General features: G+C 45.1%; 2 protein-coding genes across 2 annotated transcripts in view; one reads left to right on the forward strand and one right to left on the reverse strand.

Moving 5' to 3' along the window:
• Nucleotides 1-2,068: 2,068 nt before the first annotated feature.
• LOC310660429 (uncharacterized protein) lies at nt 2,069-12,232 on the reverse strand. The gene is made up of 8 exons (XM_083405176.1): nt 12,147-12,232; nt 10,126-10,294; nt 9,086-9,184; nt 6,945-7,014; nt 6,576-6,774; nt 5,772-5,915; nt 4,900-4,957; nt 2,069-2,328 (listed from the first exon to the last, which is right to left on the reverse strand). Exons 2-8 carry the CDS (start codon nt 10,291-10,293, stop codon nt 2,221-2,223), a joined length of 846 nt encoding a protein of 281 aa, XP_083261302.1. The 5' UTR covers nt 10,294; nt 12,147-12,232; the 3' UTR covers nt 2,069-2,220.
• A 60-nt stretch (nt 12,233-12,292) lies between these two features.
• The window catches only part of LARS2 (leucyl-tRNA synthetase 2, mitochondrial), a 60,227-nt gene continuing 51,606 nt past the window's right edge, over nt 12,293-20,913 (forward strand). The window contains exons 1-5 of the mRNA XM_083404739.1: nt 12,293-12,447; nt 15,430-15,685; nt 16,114-16,242; nt 20,091-20,182; nt 20,778-20,838. Of these exons, the coding sequence (XP_083260865.1) occupies nt 15,452-15,685; nt 16,114-16,242; nt 20,091-20,182; nt 20,778-20,838 (516 nt within the window). The 5' untranslated portion in view covers nt 12,293-12,447; nt 15,430-15,451. The remainder of the gene's footprint in view (nt 12,448-15,429; nt 15,686-16,113; nt 16,243-20,090; nt 20,183-20,777; nt 20,839-20,913) is intronic.

Here is a 20,913-nt window from a genome sequence, read left to right on the forward strand (position 1 = left end):
GAACGACAGATCCTAAGATTAATGATGGAAAGAGCGATGTTATTTTTGAAAGTGATGATATATGGAAACCATCTCGATATGAGGATTGGATGAACGGAAAAATTCACACAGGATATAATTGGTGTTTATCTGCTTAAGGAGATTATCAGAAGAGATCATAAAGAAAAAAAGAAAAAATATACGAACAAGATGAGATGTGGAAACAGCAAGATAAGACTGGATAGAATTATGAACTTTATTTGGACTGACTTGGACATTAACGCAGTAGCAAGAAGATGATCGGAATCCCCCTTCGGATCTTGAAATATGGGTCCCCTCAACAAAAATTTAAAACTCGGCTTTGTAATTCGGAATTTATGTGATGTGATTTGATTTGATTGGTCAGTTAATAAAAATTATTAAAAAAAAAAAGAACTTCCACATTTGTTTCCAGATCTATGCCACTTCCTAAGCCAGAATCTTGGCATTCCATCCACAAGCTTTTATCAGAAGCTACAGAAGACGTGCAAGTACAAGGCATATTCTATTGTTAGCTTACCTGTTCAGTAGGCCTTTTGGATGAAGCAGTTGTGAAGAATAGGAAAGAGGTAGCCTGGAGTCATCTGCTATGAGGCTGATAAGCTTTCGGTGCAAAAATCTTAGCTCCTATTGTTAGACCATTCTCACAATTTTGAAAAAAAGTAAACTTCATATAAAGTGGGGGCGGGGGGGCAGGAAAACCCAAACTATTTTTTGGGAACTAAGAAGATCCGTTGTCATCTCCCTGTACCAGCTGACATCCATTCCTTTCGAAGTTAACTTGTGATGCAACTTTTGCAGGGCTAAAAGGCAAGAAAGCACATAGTCCTGGCCTCATATTAATAAGTGAGAAAAGTTTTTTATTAGTATGGAAATTAAATAAAACCAGTGCTTTTTAAAAGTATGTATAATTCACTTGGCTTTGGATAGCCATGAAGAGCTTACCCTGGGAGCAATAGAGATACTACTCAAAACTTTCAGGCATCTTAAATATTTAGTATCCATTGTCTTCAGTCTAAAACACCTACAACAGGTAGCATGTGATACAAAAGCCCTCTCTCCCTCATACTCTGGATTGATGTGGTCCATGGATGATGGACCATCAATAGTCTGGTGGTCAATAAGGCAGCTTCCTAAGTCATAAACAGCGAAGGCCGCATTGAACTGATAGATATAAGCAGAATCCTATTGCTAAGATGTTTGGTAAGAAACAGGAAGTTGCAGGCTTTCACATCTGTAAAAAAATAAAGAAGTTTGCTTTTGAAACCTGCAGTAGACAGCGCCTGCATGTCTGCAAAGGATCCAGCTGCTGCTATGGGACTGGCAGAAAGTTGCCAAGATCACCCGGTACAAAGAACAGGTGAAGCAAAATAAGGTGTTCTGGAAGTCTTAGAGAGCAACTGTTATCTAGCCTTTGGGAATACAGTGGTACCTCGGGTTTCGAACATAATCTGTTCCGGAAGACTGTTTGAGTTCCGAAATGTTCGAAAACCGAGGCGCAAAGGGCAGTCTGTCAATTTAATAGAGAAAATTGAGAAAAATAACATACACTCAGTGGAATCCGTTAAGACTTCTGAGGCGCGTTCAGAAACAGAAGCATTTACTTCCGGGTTTATGGCATTCAAAAACCAAAACGTTTGTCAACGGAGACCTTCGAAAACCAAGGTACCACTGTACTTCCTTCAAAAAAGGATGCTAGGCTTGACGCAGAACTGTCAGCCAGCAAATGGGGAGGGAAATCAACAGGCTAAACAGTCTTTTCCGTTCAGAATATGGTGGCAGGAATGATCCAGTATTTATTTTCTATTAAGAGAGCCACTGTGGTGTAGTGGTTAAGAGTGGTAGTCTCGTAATCTGGGGAACCGGGTTCGCGACTCTGCTCCTCCACATGCATCTGCTGGGTGACCTTGGGCTAGTCACACTTCTCTGAAGACTCTCAGCCTCACTTACCTCACAGAGTGTTTGTTGTGGGGGAGGAAGGGAAAGGAGAATGTTAGCCGCTTTGAGACTCCTTAAAGGAAGTGAAAGGCGGGATATCAAATCCAAGCTCTTCTTCTTCTTCTATTACGTTTATTACAACACATGAAATAAGGTTAACAGCACACACTGTGGACTAGATAAAAACATTTATCTGGTTATTATCATAGAGCTCCGTGGATCTCCCTAGTCCGTTGCTGCCAGTTCCAACTTTCTAGGTACTCCTCATCTCTCAAAAGGAGCCGGGGAATGAACAACCAAAGGATGGAGCGGACGCAGCACTCGGTCCATGCCAAGCTCTCCACTGGCCATCTGGGAAAGGATCCCATCCACCTAAATGAAAAGAAAAGGGAAATGGGCAAAAGGTTGCCATTCACAAATGGAACAAATAACACTCTCGTTCTGACTCAAGGAAAATCACCACTTTTTAGTTCAAATCGGGGAAATAAATACAGTGGTACCTCTGGTTGTGAACGGGATCCCTTCCGGAGGCCCGTTCGCAACGTGAAAAGCCCACAGCCTGAAGCGGCATATCTGCGCAACGCGATTTGGCACTTTGCAGGTGCGAGTGGCGAAACCCAGAAGTAACCCTTTCGGGTACTTCTGGGTCGCTGCGAGACGCAACCTGAAAAAATGTAACATGAAGCAAACGTAACATGAGGTATGACTGTACAGTAAATGAAAAAAAGTACAAAGATTTCCCTTGAAATGTTTAGGGGTATGCATCCCCCTGCGTCCCCCCAGAAAAAGCACTGATAATAATAATAATAATAATAATAATAATAATAATAATAATAATAATAATTTATTATTTATACCCTGCCCATCTGGCTGGGTTTCCTCAGCCACTCTGGGCAGCTTCCAACAGAATATTAAAAACACGATAAAACATCAAACATTAAAAGCTTCCCTAAACAGGGCTGCCTTCAGATGTCTTCTAAAAGTCAGATGGTTGCTTATTTCCTTGACATCTAATGGGAGGGCGTTCCACAGGGTGGGCGCCACCACCGAGAAGGCCCTCTGACTGGTTCCCTGTAACCTCACTTCTTGCAGGGAGGGAACCGCCAGAAGGCCCTCGGAGCTGGACCTCAGTGTCTGGGCAGAACGATGGGGGTGGAGACGGCTCTTTCAGGAATACTGGGCTGAGGCTGATAATCTTATACAAACAGATTATCCATATAGCTTTCAGCTCCAGGACAAGGGAAACAGGGGATAAAGGCTCCAGGACAAGGGAAACAGGGGACACCCATAAAACTTCTGCTGCATCAGACCAAAGGTCCATCCAGCCCAGGATTCTGTTTCTCCCAGTGGCCAATCAGATGCCAAGGAAAGCCCACAAGCGGGAACTAAGTGCCACAACACCTTGAATACCCATTGCTGGGAATCACAAGCAGGGCCGCGAACATTCAATTTTTTTTTGGGGGGGGGGGGCAAGTAAGTGGATCAGACCTTTCTCTAAAACACGAAACGTCAAGACTACTCCAGTGCTTCTCCACTTGTCAGGCAACACCACTGCTAATGAAGCTTAACTGCTTAATCTCTGTTGCTAAGCAATCAGAAAAAAACAAGGTTGACCCCTCCTCCTACCATGGGACATGGTAGTGTGTGTGGGGGGGTGTCTCCCAGAGAAGATGATGCTGGATGGAAGAGGATTTTGGGGTGTGTATGTTAAAGCACCTTCCTTGTTTCCACATTATTTCACTCACTCCCCATATGCACAGTGTTTACAGAACAAAGCCCAATTGGCTGGCTTTAGTAGCTTTGACTCAGAAGCAATTCCCTTGAAATAAAGAAGGTTTTCTTCCTACCAAGAAAAAACAACAACGGTGAAATTGCAGCCCCGCCACCCCACAATTTCCCATGTCCCCATCCAGCCACTACTGTCAACACTGGGCTGTTTGTTATTAATATACAGTAACCATGAAACAAAAATACGAAATGATCGCAAGATGGAACCATAAAATAATTAAACGCCTTATGGTTGCAAGTTACAATTTCTGTCGATTGCATTTTAACACAGAGTTCTTCTGTTGTTGTTGATCAAGGCTGGCAAATTATTTTGTGTGTATAAATCTTTTGCTGAGAGTGGTGTACCCAGGCACATCTTTGTTGATGATGATGCGTACCACTTTGCGCAGCCATCCCCAAGCTAGAACAGTGAGACAGAGCGCTGCGCAGCGCTCCGCCTCGCTGCTCTGGCTTTGGGGACAGCCTTTGAAGCCTCCGCAGGGCAGCAGGGTGCCTTCACCCCGTTGCCCTGCGGAGGCTTTGCGCAGCTAACCCCAAGCTAGAACAGCGCTCCTTCTCCCTGTTCCGGCTTTGGGCTTAGCTGCGCAGCCTGCATTCACTCTATATACGGTACAGTGGTGCCTCGCAAGACGAAAAGAATCCGTTCCGTGAGTCTCTTCGTCTAGCGGTTTTTTCGTTTGCGAAGCAAGCCCATTAGCGGATTAGCGCTATTAGCGGTTTAGCGGCTATTAAAGGCTTAAGGGATTAGCGGATTAGCTGCTAAAAGGCTATTAGCAGCTTAGTGCCTTAGAAAAAGGGGGTGGGAAGCGGAAAAAAACAACCCAGGAATCGCAAGACATTTTCGTCTTGCGAAGCAAGCCCATAGAGAAATTTGTCCTGCGAAGCACCTCCAAAACGGAAAACCCTTTCGTCTAGCGGGTTTTCCGTCTTGCGAGGCATTCGTCTTGCGGGACACCACTGTATTTGTATCTTGATTTTCCTCCCAGGAACTCAAGGCCACGGACACTGTCTTCCTCTTCCCCCAAAGCCTGTGTGGTGGGCCTTTTCCAAAGCACCCTCAGCTTTTTACCACCTTTCCCGCACCTTGGCCTCTCATCCTGCTGCTGCACAACTGCATTTGTCAGATGGATGCCAGCATTGCTGCTGCGGACTCACCCGCTGGGCATAAGCCTGGTCCTCTTGGGGCTGGTACAGCCTTTTTATCTCAAAGGTCCTGCAGAGCCAGGGGAGGGTGAAAGAGAGATGTTAAGCACTAGGTTAAGTGGCAGGATGTAACCTCACCAATCTATCCTAAGCTAACTCCTCTCTACTTAACAGCAACCATTTCCAAGCAAAAAAAAAGGGGGAGTGGAGAAGAGACCGACTTGCCATTCTGCACACAAGGTCTCAAATGTCTTGTGAAAGGAATAATAATTTAATAATAATTATAATTCATTATTTAAACTCCGCCCATCTGGCTGGGCCTCCCCAGCCACTCTGGGTGGCTTCCAACAGGATATTAAAAATGCAAAAGAAATCAAACATAAAAAACTTCCCTAAACAGGGCTGCCTTCAGATGTCTTCTAAAAGTCAGACAGTTGTTTATTTCCTTGGTATCTGATGGGAGGGTGTTCCACAGGGCAGGCGCCACCACCAAGAAGGCCCTCTGCATGGTTCCTTGTAACCTCACTTCTCGCAGTGAGGGAACCGCCAGAAGGCCCTCGGAGCTGGACATCAGTGTCTGGGCTGAACGATGGAGGTGGAGACGCTCCTTCAGGTATACTAAGGTGTCTTCTGATCACTATTCATTTTATCTGCAGGACGTGTGTGAAAATCCAAGCTTCTCGTGGACAATGCACATCTCGCAAGTACCAGCCTTTCTCAAACTTCACATAGTTCATGCATCGCCCACGGTCCCATCTATCCATCCATCCCCAGAAACCGAAACCAGAGGCCCCTGATCGCTTTACTGAAAGAGTCAGGCTCCGTCATATTTCCCCTACATGCATATAGTCTGGAAGAGACAGCTCTGTGGATTCTGTATTCACCTCCTTCTGTCTTTAGAGACATCTCCGCTTGCAAGGAATGATGACTGAGACACACTCCCCCTTTGGCCCTGGGACAAAGTAGCCCGGTTTCGTTTCATTTGTATTTGCAGGCATGTGGGACATCTCTTTGGCTTCTCCCTGTTCCTGTGATGGTGAAAGAGGAACGGGTTAAAGGTGGAATGGGGAAGGGGATCCACAGGAAGCAGGGGAGCCAGCGATACCACGCTCCTTATGGGGTCCTTGCTGCAGGGTCACATTCATCTAGTGCTGTACCAACTGCACTGGCTCCCGGTGGAATACAGGGTCAGGTTTAAGGTGCTGGTTTTGACCTTTGAAGCCCTTTGCGGCCTAGGACCCATGTACCTACGGGACAGTCTCTCCTGGTACGCCCCGCAGAGGACCTTAAGGTCCACAAATGACAACACCTTGGAGGTCCCAAGTCGCAAGGTGGTTAGATTGGTCTCAACTAGGGCCAGGGCCTTTTCAGTACTGGCCCCGACGTGGTGGAACACTCTGTCACAAGAGACTAGGGCCCTGCGGGACTTGACATCTTTCCTCAGGGCCTGCAAGACAGAGCTGTTCCACCTGGCCTTTGGTTTGGACTCAGTCTGACCCTAATGTTTCCCTCACCTTATGGGCAACTTTTAAAACGAGGCTGCGTTTTAAATTGCATTTTAACCTGTATTTTAAATTGGGGCTTTTCCCCTATTATGTTTTTATTGTATTTTTATTAGTGTTAGCTGCCCTGAGCCCGGCTCCGGCCAGGAAAAGCAGGATATAAATAAAATTTATTATGATTATTACCTGAGCACACAGCTCTCGCAGATGTAGTTGTCGGAGAAGCCATCAGGGACAGGGCTCGTGAGCGGGGTCAGGTGAAAAGGGACAACGTCCGCCCCATCCTGGACGTACACAGAACCTCCGCGGAGCAACAGAGGAGCCCAGCTGGACACAGGGTGGTACAGCACCATGCCGTGAACCACGCACCAACCATGGATAACATCTGAAAAAAAGGAAAAGTAGGGCTGGCTTAACCTTGCCCATCTTGGCAGGCCTGCCTTCACCGATATTCTTCAAACCCCGTTCTGCACAGCCTCAGATTCCTCCCACAAGTCTGCTTTTATTTTCAAGACTTAAGTAGAGCCCATTCCTTAAAAAAAAACAAGTAGTCACCTGCTTTCTCTGCAGAGGGCTCAGTTTTTACATCCTTGGCCAGGTCCAGAGGAGGGACTGTCAGAGGGGTCTGGAAGGGGGGGGGGGTGTTAAGAGTTAGTGACAGTTCAGCTTCACCCCTTCACTCCCAACTTTATGCTTTCCCTTATCCCCTACAACCATTCACCCCATTGCTCCCCCATGACTAAAGTAGGAAATTCCCCCTTTTTCATTGTGCTATTTTGGACACTTTATCCAGTGGCGTAGCGTGGGTTGTCAGCATCCGGGGCAAGGCAAGTAATTTGCACCCCCTAAACCGTGGATTTGCGCCCCCTAACCCCCAGATGTTGTGCCCCCTAACCCTAACCCCCAGATGTTGTGCCCAGTGCAGCCGGGCCCCCCTGCACCCCCCACGCTACGCCACTGACTTTATCATATGGTATCAGATTTTTTTTCAATGAATCCGGGGACACTTTTTTTTTTGAAGCTGAGTAGCAACAGGGAGTCAGTAGTGGGGATGGTGAGGCAAAAGATCCTGGGCCCAAGCACACATGCATATTGTATAAAGGTGCAAAGCCCTTCTTTTGCACCCTGTGAAACATATATGCACAGAGTTTTTAAAATACTGGGCAATGGCCGCCCGCCTGCAACTCCCGAGTCTACCCCGATCAGTCAAAACAAAGGGGGCAGGAGATCTGTACTGCTGGATGTCCCCGGTTCCCCTTCAGCAGTGGCAGCAGTCAGCAGCCTGGAGCCAGCCTGGTAGCGCAGTTGGCTCTGGCTGGCGTCAGGAGCTGCTTGCTGCCGTGGCGCCTGCCAGTTTGCCTCCGGGAAGTCTCCATATCTTGTGCACAAGACATCATATGGGGACTTCTGGCGAGGAAAAATGGCGGGCACCATGGCAGCAAGCAACTCTTGAAGCCATCCAGAGCCAATTGTGCTACTAGGCTGGCTCCGGGCTGCTGAGGCTGCCGCTGCCACGTTTCCTGGGGACAGATTTGCAAATCTGGGGACATTTTGAGGATGGAATTTGTCCAGGGACAGATTTGCAAATCCGGGGACTGTCCCCAGAACCAGGAATGTCTGGTAACCCTACTTTTATCAGTCCCTTTCTACTCCCTTCAGCTTTGTTCCACCTCAGAGGTAGGTAGGGAACCTTGGCCTACCGGCCAATCCTGGCCCGCCAGGGGTTCAATTTGGCTTGCAAGGCCATTTTCCCCAAGCCACACCCATCTGTCGGTCAGCTGATGTACGGCAGTTGATGGGCAGGTTCAGTTCCGCAGATGCAGCCAAAACTTTGCTGGCCTTTGGCTTGGTGCTTCCCAAGCCGAGGCCTGCAATGCAGTGGCGTAGCGTGGGTTGTCAGCACCCGGGGCAAGGCAAGTAATTTGCGCCCCCTAACCCGTGGATTTGCGCCCCCTAACCCTAACCCCCAGATGTTGCGCCCGGTGCAGCCGCCCCCCCCTGCACCCCCCACGCTATGCCACTGCTGCAATGGCACTCGTTCTGAGCTTAACTCCGCAGATAAGCCTACGGTTCCTTACAATGCACCTTGGAAACCCCACAGAAGGCGCTTTGACAGATGAGCAGGATAACCCACCTGTCAATCATGTAATCCTTCTCTGCATTGCTCCTAAAGGTTTAGGTTGCTGCACACTGCCTTGACCTGATGTTTTGCAAGGGGGTGGTTTATAAATACTTTCCCAGATAGAATAAACAAATAAAGTCACAATGACGTCAGGTGCTTTGACTGGTGGGATGTCTCAGCCACCAGTCAAATTTGGCCTGTAGGGAGGAATCAGATAAAGATCTTCCCTAAGAGCCAAGAAGGTTCCTCACCCCATGTTCTACCTCCACTGTTTGCCTCTGGACACCAGTTGCTTGGAACTGCAGCTTGGGAGAGTCCTGTTGGACTCAGATCTTGCTTTTGAGTTTCCCATTGACATCTGGTTGGCCATTGAGAACAGAGTGCTGGGCAAAATGGGCCTTTAGCTTGATCCAGCAGGGTTCTTCTTATCTTCCATACCCCTAATTTTCTTATCCCACCCAGAAACCAGGATCTTATCTCTTAACAGACTTGCATTTCCCCACTCCATCCGTGGCTGATATATGCAGCGTATGGATATCTGAGGCCCCACCATCTTTGACCTGGAACTACTTACCTCAGGATCGTGGAGAGTCACGTCAGTCTTACTTGTTTCTTCTGCTCTCGGCTCAGGATCTCTGTGAAAGGCTTTCAGCCTTTCCACAAGTTCTGCATTCTGGGCAGCGGAGTGGGGTCGGGGGACAGGTGGAGAAAGAGAAATAAGTATGTATTTAACCCTAGATCTGGGCCAATTCCTGGTTTGTGACATTCCTGGGCAAAGTGGAAGGCTTCTGCCTGGCAAGAGAGGCTGGAAGCACTGGGAGCTGTTAGCTCCCCACAATGCCACAAATTGGAGGGCATTGTGGAAAATAAATATGGCAGCTAGTTGCACCTACTGAGGACACTGAGCTGGGAAAAGAGCATACTGTATGTCAGTGTTGGGCTGTGGCAGGGCATTCAGCTTCCAACCCTATTCAATAATGCCAGGTAAAGAACGCCAGTCTATTTATCAGGGATCTTTGGGCTAAGGACTATTTTAAAATATATTATTAACAGCTACAAAGCACAGGTGATTTCCTAAGTGCTGCACATAAGCTAAAATATAAGACAGACCCTGACCACAGGTTCATAATTTAACAGACAGAATACCAAAGGAAATAAGGAATAGGTAAGAGGAAAGCAACCTTTGCAGTAGCTGCTCACTGTTATTATTAATTTACTACTCATCTTCCTCACAGAAATCTGAAGGTGTTGTACAAGACACAATAAAAACAACTAAAAGGCAGCAGAAATATTTAAGAAAACACTGTAATGGAAATATATGGCCAAAACTCATTTATCCGGCTGGGAAAGCATGTTGGAACACAAAATGTCTTTATTAGCAGCTAGATATCACCACAAAAGGTATTCTGCCTTAGGCTGAGAGAATGGCTGCTGCTGCTTGTGAATAGACAGGGCTTCCTGGACTGAGAAAAGATTTCCTTCGTCACTGTTCACAATGAGGATATAACCAAACAGAAATTTGGAAATGTGCAGCCTCTGTTCCCACTTAACTTCCAATAGCGGGATGAGGACAGGGCAGGAAGTCCGGTATGAACTGCGGCGGCGTCCCCTCACCTTCCCTGTAGCACGAAGCCCAAACTTCTTACACCACTGTTGCAATTCCGTCCTTTTCAAGGTGTTGTAATCCAAGGAAGGAGAACCACACGAAGAGTCCCCCTTGATCCTCATTTCTGGAGGAGTCTTGGATGCCAATTTGACAACTCTGCGGCTCTTTCGAGACATCCTAAGCCAAGAGGAAGAGAGAGAGAGAGAGAGAGAGAGAGAGGGGGAAATAGCATAGCCAGCCTCCATCTCTCCTCATCCAAGGTGGTCAGCATAAGGCAGCCTTTCTCAAGCTCAGGTCCTCAGATGTTGTTGGACTACCCAACATCCCTAGCTAGCAGAACCAGCGGTCAGGGGCATAGCCAGGAGTTTTGCTTTTTTGGGGTGGGGGTGGGGGTGGGGGCAGAGCCGAGCTATCTGCAATGTGATTGCTCAGTTAGTTAAGTATTTTTATTGACTTACTGGATCTGTCCCCCCTTCCCCTATGGCTAGGCCCATGGTTCCCAACATTGGGCACACGCCCCACAGGGGGGAAATTTGATTTTTAAGGGGGGCAATTTGAGAATGAGTTATTAACAGTGAATGGCCTTTTAGGCTTCCTCCACGTGAACAGGAGTTCACTTTTTGAATAATAAGAATTATATGTCACAAAGGAGGGGAGTATTAGGATTTTAGAGATGCTTTTGTGATAGGAATTTTGAGGTCTTAGATATATGGTAATGTTCATAAGTGTACCAACCAAGCACATACATAGATCAGCACAGGAAGGCCAACCTGGAACCATTTTGATTCCCAAACTGAGCAAATGTTTTCTCTGCATGCTCAAAGTGGAAAGGCCTCCCCATTGTCCTTTCCTTCACAAATCCTGTCTTAAGGGTATGTCTGTGTTTGAATAGGGTGTGAGCCTGTGACCTGGCCCAGGAACTAAGTATTTATTACTACAAAAGACTGGCCAGGCTCCCCAGGCAATCCAATCAAGTAACCTGCCAGACAGGAGATAAACAAGGACAGGAGAAAAACAACATTCAAATTTTCTGTTTTAGACCACTTTTTTGTGATGTAGGTATGATGAATCTGAGGGGTGGTCTTAGGTTACACCCCTTCTGTGATGTATGTATGATGTTTCTGGGGGTGGTCTTGATCTACAGGGTGGCAATTTCAAAAGTCTTTATAAAGCCTTGCACACCATTTTTATGGGTCCTCCTCCTCTCCTGCGGGTGAGGGGAGCACCCTGTTGCAACAGATCAATAAAGATCAACACTTAGGTGGGACATGGCCAAAAATAGTGTTGGGAACCACCCATGCTAGCAGTCGGGGATGATGGGAATTGTAGTCTAACAATGCGGGTGGCACTGTGGGTTAAACCACAGGGCCTAGGACTTGCCGATCAGAAGGTCGGCGGTTCGAATCCCCACGACGGGGTGAGCTCCCATTGCTTGGTCCCTGCTCCTGCCAACCTAGCAGTTTGAAAGCACGTCAAAGTGCAAGTAGATAAATAGGTACCACTCCGGCAGGAAGGTAAACGGCTTTTCCGTGCACTGGTTTCGCAAGAAGCGGCTTAGTCATGCTGGCCACATGACCCAGAAGCTGTACGCCGGCTCCCTCGGCCAATAAAGCGAGATGAGCGCCGCAACCCCAGAGTCGGCCACGACTGGACCTAACGGTCAGTGGTCCCTTTACCTTTATCTTTAGGTGGGACATGGCAAAAAAAAATATGTTGGGAACCACCCATGCTAGCAGTCGGGGATGATGGGAATTGTAGTCTAACATCTGGGGACCCAAACTTGAGAAAAGCTGGTACCATGGGCACAACCAGGATTTTGTTGTGAGGGGGGGCGGGGCAGAATCTTATATTTGTATTGATTTGTATTGATTGGAAGAGAGGGCAACTGCCCCCTCTCAGCTACCGCCCATGGCTGGTATGAGGCGCCGCCGAACTATAATTCTCACTATCTCTGATCAGGGCAAATGCGAGCCTCACAACACACCAAGGATGAACAGCATGTATGCTTCCGCCCCACCCGTCAACTCACCTGGGCGCGCGGCGCCGCCTCTTTCCTGCGAAACGCTCCGCAGCGGCCGGAACCTCCTTTTTCAAGCAGCGCGCGCTGCCCCGCCCCGCCCGTCAGCTGGCTCCCCTGCTTGACCACGCCCCCTCGCCTCCGGGTTGCCCGCGCGCCTGCGCACTCGCGAGGGCCTCGGGTTGCCCGTGAGCGGGGAGGATCAAAGATGGCGGCGCCCAGCCAGTCCGAGGCGTGAGGGACACACAAACACACGAGAGCCGCCCCTTGGCTTGAACTCGGGCCCCGAGCCTTCTTGTCTCTTTTCTCCTGGGTAAACAAGCACCGGAGATTCGGGGGTGTGTGTGTGTTGTTTCACAGGCACGTCTCTAGGCGGCTTGCAATAGACACCACCAAGGAATTTATTCTTATTTTTATATTATTATTTTTGGGCGCTTTTAAAGTTGCAGTAACTCCTCCCCCCCCCCGACCTTCGTCTGAAACTGGGCTGCGGTAAGGAGGGGGAGGGAAGCGGGGTGTGACAGGATCGTGTGCCCCGTTGTACTGAATACAAAATTCCTTGTTTGGGATATGCGCCCAAGAGGGGCCCTTTTTTCTTTAGATATGTGTATTCCCGCCCCCACTTGCTAAGCTGCTGTTTGGAGCTTGAGGGAGGGTCGGGGGTGTTTATAACAAAAAGAAGCAGATTCCTCAAAGGTGGAAACCTGCTGTGCATGGGATCCTTTTCTCTTCTTTTTTAAAAATTGGATTTTAATTAATTTTTCATTAATAACACTCCAATATGGGCCACATTATTACAATATCAAATCATAATACAATTTATAAAGCCAGTTATACATTCCAAATTAAGTACACTGTGTGACTTCCTGTATTCTGGTCCTCCGGAGATAATCATTCTTAAGTCCTGCACATAATTTCATATATGATCCAAATATAGCAATTCTGATCTTAATCCTTTCTTCTCAGCCACTTTCGTATCGGGATCCTTTGCTCTTCACGTGTGGGGCAGATCCTCTGCAATATAATAATTTATTATTTATACCCCGCCCACCTGGCTGGGTTTCCCCAGTCACTCTGGGCGGCTCCCAACAGAATATTAAAAACATGCTAAAACATCAAGCATTAAAAACTTTCCTAAACTGATATGAGTTTTCTGCCTTGCCCCCAAATAGCAGGTCTTTCATTTGAGCCTAGGCTTAGCTCATAGAACCTGCATTTAAGTGTTGGGGTTCATCAGCTATCCCTGGAGCCAGTGAATAATAAGAATAAGAATTTTGTTATTTTGTTATTTATACCCCGCCCACTTTGGCTGCGTTTCCCCAGCCTCTCTGGGCGGCTTCCAGCACATATAAAAACGTAATAAAACGTCAAATGTTAAAAACTTCCCTAAACAGGGCTGCATTCAGGTGTCTTCTAAAAGTTGAATAGTTGTTTTATCTGTTTGACATCTGATGGGAGTGCGTTCCACAGGGCGGGCGCCACCGCCAAGAAGGCCCTCTGTCTGGTTCCCTGTAGCTTCAATTCTCGTAGTGAGGGAACTGCCAGAAGACCCTCGGAGCTGGACCTCAGTGTCCAAGCTGTACAATGGGGGTGAAGATGCTCCTTCAGGTATACCGGGCCGAGGCCGTTTAGGGCTTGAAAGGTCAGCACCAGCACTTTGAATTGTGCTCGGAAATGTACTGGGAGCCAATGTAGGTCTTTCAGGACCGGTGTTATATGGTCCCGGCAGCCGATTCCAATCACCAGTCTAGCTGCCGCATTCTGGAGTAATAATGACTTTAATTCAAGAGAGGCCAGTAGCACAGTGAAGATAACGACACACAGTGGTGTGTCCTTGGTTTTCATGGTCTTCACTAGATAGCTAGCTAAATTGTAACCCAAAGTTGGTAGCTAGAAATACACATAGGCAGAGAGGGAGAAATCATAAACAGGCCAAAAGGCATTTAAATCCCAGAATCATAGAATTGGAAGGGATCTAGTCCAATCCCCTGCAGTTCAGGAACCTGAATTACTTCATTTCGCTTTTAAATTGTATGCCATCTTTCTATATTACTATACACAAGGTGGTTTACAGCAACAAAATAAACAACAAAGAACACACACCTTAATATAATTATCTGATCCAATACAGAAAATCATAATAAAACATAAGTTTTAAATGGAACATATAAAATAAATATTCAATAATCTATTAGAAAATAATAGTACACAATAAAATTCTCAAAACGTCAGCAAATAATGAAACAGAAATTCACTCTTAACAATTACAGTAAATAATTACTAAACAATAACTGCAAGTCACGATGCCTAAAATACCGCAATACATTCAAAACCATGTAAACGGATCAAATTGAGAAACAAAGACACACAGCTTATAAAATTTTTATTATTTTTAAATCCCGGAACTCCTCCCTTCCCAGCTGCATCTGCTGTTCTTAAAGTCATGGCCTGAGAGAGGCTGATGGCTCAGCTGGTCTTGATTGAGGGTTGGGGTGGCAAGGCTCTTTCTTTGCACTTCGTTGCTGTGGAAGCTGACTTCTGCTGAATTATTTTCGAATATTTCTGTAGGTTTTCTTTTGCTGGGACTTTTCCAAACAACTTCCAGCCAGGAGCACTGTGGACAGCAAGTTTGAGTTCAATGACTGATGGCCACCCAACCTATGCTTAAAAGCCTCTAAGGGAGGAGAGCTCACAACCTCCCGAGGGAGTCTGTTCCATTGTCAAACAGCTCTTTGCTGTTCAAAAGTTCTTCCTGATGTTTAGTCACAATCTGCTTTCTTGTAACTTGAATCCATTGGTTGGGGTCCTATCCTCCGGAGCAGGCGAAAACAAGCTTGCTCCATCTTCCATGTGACATTCCTTTAGAAATTGAAGATGGCTATCATAGCTCCTCTTAGTCTCCTGTTATGCAGGCTCCTCTTATCCAGGCTTTCACCTGTATTGCTTTATTTTAAAGAATAAAGACACATCAGTTTTCTTTCCAGAGAGGTTTCTCATAATAAAATAGAAATAACACTGCCTATATGCTGTCATACAGCAGCAAACAATATCATGGTTCTGAACAATAAGACTCAAAATTCATTTTCCTGCCTCTGCAATCTTAGAGAACTTTTCATGTGCCTCTTAAAAGCACAGAGGAATGCAGCCTCATCAGTCTATTGAGCCTACTGTTGTCTTTAAATGTGATTGTTTTCACTCCTAGAAGCCTTAAGAAAGGTTAACACTGTTTTGTTAAAATAGAGAACAAGGCTGCTGGTTACCACAATTAAGTTAAGACCATTCCATTTTTTTCCAGGGCTTTCAACATAAGCTGCAAAATGTGGTTCATTTACCATAGATGTCTCATGTGTCCCAAACACTGGAGAAGACAATTACATGGATCATTCAACCCAGTTAAGTGGGAGAAAAGGCTAATTCCAAGATTCATTCGGTCCATATTCAGCGAAACCGGGAAGTGGGAAACAAGCTATAAAGTGGAGACTAGGAAGGAAGTTGAAAGCTGGTGGCGTTCCAGAATAAAGGAACAGTTCGACCAAACTTCAGAAATAGATGTAAGGATTATGGAAAAATTGAACATGCGCTCTTGAATTCCTTTTGTCCCTCTGTATTAGGTGCTCTTTGGAAAGTTAATGCCCGTATACTGCAGCACAGCTAAATGGACTTAGGATTTAGCCCATTGCATTAAATATAATAGCATATTACCTCCTTCTCAATGGAGGTGTATTTTTAGAATATTGAATTAAATTATGAGAACTTGTAATTTAATAAAGATTACTGCTCATAAGAAAGGCCGCATCCTTTTTGTTGCTATTTTCTGATTTGCTGGTTAAAGTGCAGTCCTGCTTTAAAGATTTTTTTAAAAAATGGGGGTTAAAGACAAAAGCGTGATTTGTAAAAAAAATTAAATGTGGTTTAAAATTAAACTTTTTCCCCCAAGTTCTATCTTGCAGACTTTGTTTTTGCTTATCATTTTGTCTAGAAATCAAGGCCAAAGTTTTATGTCCTGTCAATGTTTCCATATCCTTCTGGGAAGCTGCATATGGGCCATGTTCGAGTCTATACCATAAGCGACACAATAGCACGGTTTCAGAAAATGAGAGGATTTCAGGTATCTGTTAACTTTTGACATTTGTTTAGATAATATTTCAGGTGCTTGGAAATGCGTGGTCTGTTGTTTTTGAGGACAGTCAAAACACACTTAGAAACAGGCCGAGCCTCAAACCTTTATTTCATGACAGCTAATCACAAAGCACAAATTGGGAGGACCTTAACCAGATTATAACGGAATTAGGGGCTGTGTTATAAGTAATTACTCAGCATATTCCTCGCTTCAGATTGATTGTGGTGTTCTCTGCCTCTCTACTCAACTTTTCAACTCTGGCTCCGGCCTGGTGGAACGCTCTGCCTCATGAGACCAGGGCCCTGCAGGATCTGATTTCTTTCCGCAGGGCCTGTAAGACAGAGTTGTTCCGCCTGGCCTTTGGCTTGGAGCCAATTTGATTCCCTCCCTCCCTCTCTTTCTTTTTTCTTTTCCTTCTCCTCCTGCGATGAGGCTACATTTTAATATTTTAATGTTCCATTATTTTAATGTTGTATTTTACTTTTGTTTTTAAGTTGTAATCATTCATCTTGTTTTTATTATTGCTTGTAAGCCGCTCTGAGCCCGGCCTTGGCTGGGGAGGGCGGGGTATAAATAAAAAATTATTATTATTATTATTACTCCACTCTGGCACTTTCTTCTAATATACATCAACCTGGGCATATAACAAATACTTCTTCATCTTAGGTAATGCCTGATTAAAAACCTGTACAATTTGCAAACTTGCCGTATTTTACAACTAAGCGGCACAAGAGGGAGAGCAGACAAACCAGGAGAGGGTGGCTTTGCACCATCCGGTCCCTGTGTGGTCTGCTGTCCCAGCCGGCAAGAGCGTGTGTTTCCACTGCAATAGTTGCTTGACCTGTGCGTCATCTGGCTGCAGGTAACAGTGTTGTTGTCATTTGTAGTGGGGGGTTAGTGTGTAATTACTAGCCGAGTGAATGCAGCTGGGGTTGGGGTGTGGTCCAGGGCCTGCCTTACTTTAACAGCAGCCCTGCTGCAGGCAGCGAGGTCAGCCACTTTGGGGAGATGGAGGGGCAAAGGTGCTTTGTGTTGTCAGTCAGGCTGGCTATAGAACTGTAGGCTAGGTGCTGCATGAGACAGCCCTGTGACTCTCAACCAGGGTGAGAGCCTGGCTGAGGGAAAACTTGGTTTGCTGGAATCCCCCCTGAGAGTGAGAGGTAGGGGGAAGACATCTTGACTTCTTTGGGAGCATCAAACTGGAACCTGACGTTTGGACTATTGCTTCTTGCAAAAAGAGGAGCTAAGCCAGGAGCAAAGGAGCTGGGTGCAGTAACACACAGGACATTGTAGTTTATGCAAGACAGGAGCCATAGCTTAGCACAGGGGTCAGCAAACTTTTTCAGCAGTCCACTGTCCCTCAGACCTTGTGGGGGGCCAGACTATTTTGGGGGGGGGGACAAATGAATTCCTATGCCCCATAAATAACCCAGAGGTGCATTTTAAATAAAAGCACACATTCTACTCATGTAAAAACACCAGGCACAAATAACCCAGAGATGCATTTTAAATAAAAGCACACATTCTACTCCTGTAAAAACACTAGGCAGGCCCCACAAATAACCCAGAGATGCATTTTAAATAAAAGGACACATTCTACTCCTGTAAAAACACACTGATTCCCGGACCGTCCGCGGGCCGGGTTTAGAAGGTGTTTGGGCCAGATCTGGCCCCTGGGCCTTAGTTAGCCTACCCATGGCTTAGCATTTGCAAATGTGCCCTTTGTCTACAACAGGAATAGCCCTCTGGATAGGGCTACACCATCTCTGACCATTGACCATGCTGCCTAGGGCTGATATGAGTTTGAATCCAACAATATCTGGGAACCACCACTTTGGTTATCCCTGATTCACGCTGGCATTAATTTAGCCGATCAGCTAAAGGTTGTAGCCCTAATACAAATTCAGTAGAATTTCTTACTTGCAGATCTATGTTACTGGATGGTGATACCAGTTCCAGTAGCGAGGAACATTGATTCAGAAACTGAGGAACTGGTGGGAGCATTCCATATGCTGCCTTCTACATTTGTATTCCTCTTCCCCTTTGCTGCTTACAAATTAGGAAAAGAACTGTCTCTGTAACTTTGCCCACAATATTTTATTACTTGAAATTGAAGCATTGGCACCCTTGATTCCAGCAACATCCCTGGTCTTATTTGCACTCCCATCTCTTTGAATGCTGGCCTGTCACAAGTTCAGCAAAGTGCATTTTTATAACGCCTTTTAAATCTATTCACAGTCAGGAGCTAAAAGACAATGCACTTGAAATGATGTCTCTCCACCCCCAACCCCCCAAATGCATCTTGAAGGCTACATTAGTCTCCATGGTAACAGATAAATACATCTGCTTCTGAGATTAATCTATGGATAATTGAGAGTAGGCTTGAAATGGTTTTTTCCCTAATGTATTTTGTTTCAATACAGTTAACTCTACAGTAACAGCTAAATACATCTGCTGCAGAGACTAAGGAATGGGCAGTAGTCCTCCTTACACAAAGGTCCACAGGATGTATATTTATATAATATACATAAGTGGCCACAGATTTGGGCTTAGTGTTCTAGGCAGCCATTTTTGTACCTTGTATTTCCATTATCCCTTTCCCAGGTCTTTCTGGCATGTGCAGAGAATTCAGAAGAGGGAGGGGTGTATTTTATGTCTTTGTCCTGGAACTTTACAGGGTGTTGGACTAGGGCTTCACTCCATCTATTAACATGAATATTTATTAAGATGCTAAATGAAAGCAAGGTACCGCTCAGTATACAGGCATTGGCTAAGAATAACCAAATCTGGCATGCAAACTACTGTTGGCACCTACTTGATGTGCAGTGGAGAAAACCTTATTTGTGAGGCTTACATTGCACTTTGAAATGTCGCTCATTAAATACTCTTCCTCTGTCTCTTGCGTTGTTTCCCTGGAAGTGTGAGATTGACGCATTAGCAGAAAGAAGGCCTACTAGAACAATAACTAATACTTTATACAGTGCTTAATATAGCAAGATCACACTGCAAATTTGCTAAGGTGGGGGTTAAATACAATAGCTAAAGTCTGTTCAGGTTTTTCTCCCCTTGCAAATACAGGCAAAGTACTGGATAAACGTTCCATTAAATTTAAATTTAAATTTGGTGGGTTTTTTTAGCATAATCAGTGTAGGCTTGGGCCTCACAGCCTAGTGAACTTTTCAAAGACCTGGAGATGTGATTGCCTACCCTTGATAAATAGTAATTAATTCCTGCTGGTAATTGCTCTAAAAGTTTAATTCTAGTTATCTAATGTGCTGTTGCGCTCTTAAAGCATTCATTGTTGTAACAGCAAAGTCTTCAACAGTAAAGTCTGCAACAGCACCAATGTCACATCATAATAGAAGTGTTAATAAAGGCATTTTGCACTGTTGGATATATTACTTTGATAAATATATCTTTTAATTTCATATAAAACACATATCTATTTTAAGTTATGCTTTGTACCTATTTTAAATCATAGTTGTGATGTGCTCTACCTCTGCTCTTTCCAGCTTAATCAGATCTAATTTAAGTCCAACTACAACCTATTATTATTAGTTAAATTTGTATACAGTACTACCTTTTTTTTTGAGAGGTGGTATGCATGCAGAGTACATGAAGGGCAGGCTTGATTCTTACTAGATCATATTTTTTTAAAGTATCCTGTACATTGCACTTAAAGCTAAATTGTTTGTGACAGGCACAGTCTGGATGATTCAATGAAAACAGCAAAGATGCTGAATTTTGAAAAATGCTTCATTATTTTGAGCCCTGGAGGTGTTGCTAAATCCACTCTGGAAAGTGACAAAGGGTGACATTTCTTATTTCTGTTACAGGTGATAAATCCAATGGGATGGGATGCATTTGGATTACCTGCAGAGAATGCGGCAATTGATCATGGCTTGCATCCAGCAGACTGGACACAGAGGTGTTTGTTTTTCTTGCTGCTTTATGCATGTGTCAGTTCCGAAGCAGAATATTGCTTCTCTGGCTCCTTTCCATGTTCTTTTAGCCTCTGCTCTACAGAAAATGCCCCAGGTTAGAGAGATACGTACCTAGCAATGTCTCTGTCATTAGAATTTGTCTATAACTCTGCCTGGTACCAATACCTAAGATTGTGCATACGTTCTCTAGCTCATCAGGTATTAAGCCAAGCTTCCTCTTACATAGGATGATACAACTGTTGATACACAAAGCATGAGGAGCATCAGTTACACACTACATATGCAGGAATTTGCAGCTCACTCTTCCCATATTGGACCAAATAAGATTTTTTTCTAAAAATTGTGTCACTCATATTAATATTAAAAAAATGATTTGGTTTTAGTTAATCTGTAATTGAAATGGGGTTCAGTAAGGAGCAATCTTGCAAGGGATTTTTATAACGTGAATAGTGGATGAAACTCTGAGGCCGTTTAAGTTGACCCAGTGCAAGTTGGAGGAGTTTAGGAGCCTTTTCTTGGGAGCAGTTGTTTCTGAAATATTCTTTTCTGTTTAAATATGGATTTTATTTTGTCTTTCAGTAATATTCGGCACATGCGAAAGCAGCTTGAAGCGTTAGGCTTGTATTTTAGTTGGGATCGGGTAAGCTTTTTTTCTTTTAAAATGTATACTTCATGAAACTTAATTGTCTGCATTATTGAAGTGTGTGTGTGTGAT

This window comes from Podarcis tiliguerta, assembly GCF_965153285.1.
Source record: "Podarcis tiliguerta genome assembly, chromosome: 12".
In the NCBI taxonomy this organism is placed as follows: Eukaryota; Metazoa; Chordata; class Lepidosauria; order Squamata; family Lacertidae; genus Podarcis; species Podarcis tiliguerta.

Excerpts from the sequence above, each read along its gene's own strand:
- LOC310660429 (XM_083405176.1), bottom strand. The coding sequence starts at position 10,293 with ATGTCTCGAAAGAGCCGCAGAGTTGTCAAATTGGCATCCAAGACTCCT. Across the intron at positions 9,185-10,125 it reads GGCTTCGTGCTACAGGGAAG|AATGCAGAACTTGTGGAAAG; the intron begins GTGAGGGGACGC and ends TCCGCTGCCCAG. Across the intron at positions 7,015-9,085 it reads TGACTCTCCACGATCCTGAG|ACCCCTCTGACAGTCCCTCC; the intron begins GTAAGTAGTTCC and ends CCCCCCTTCCAG.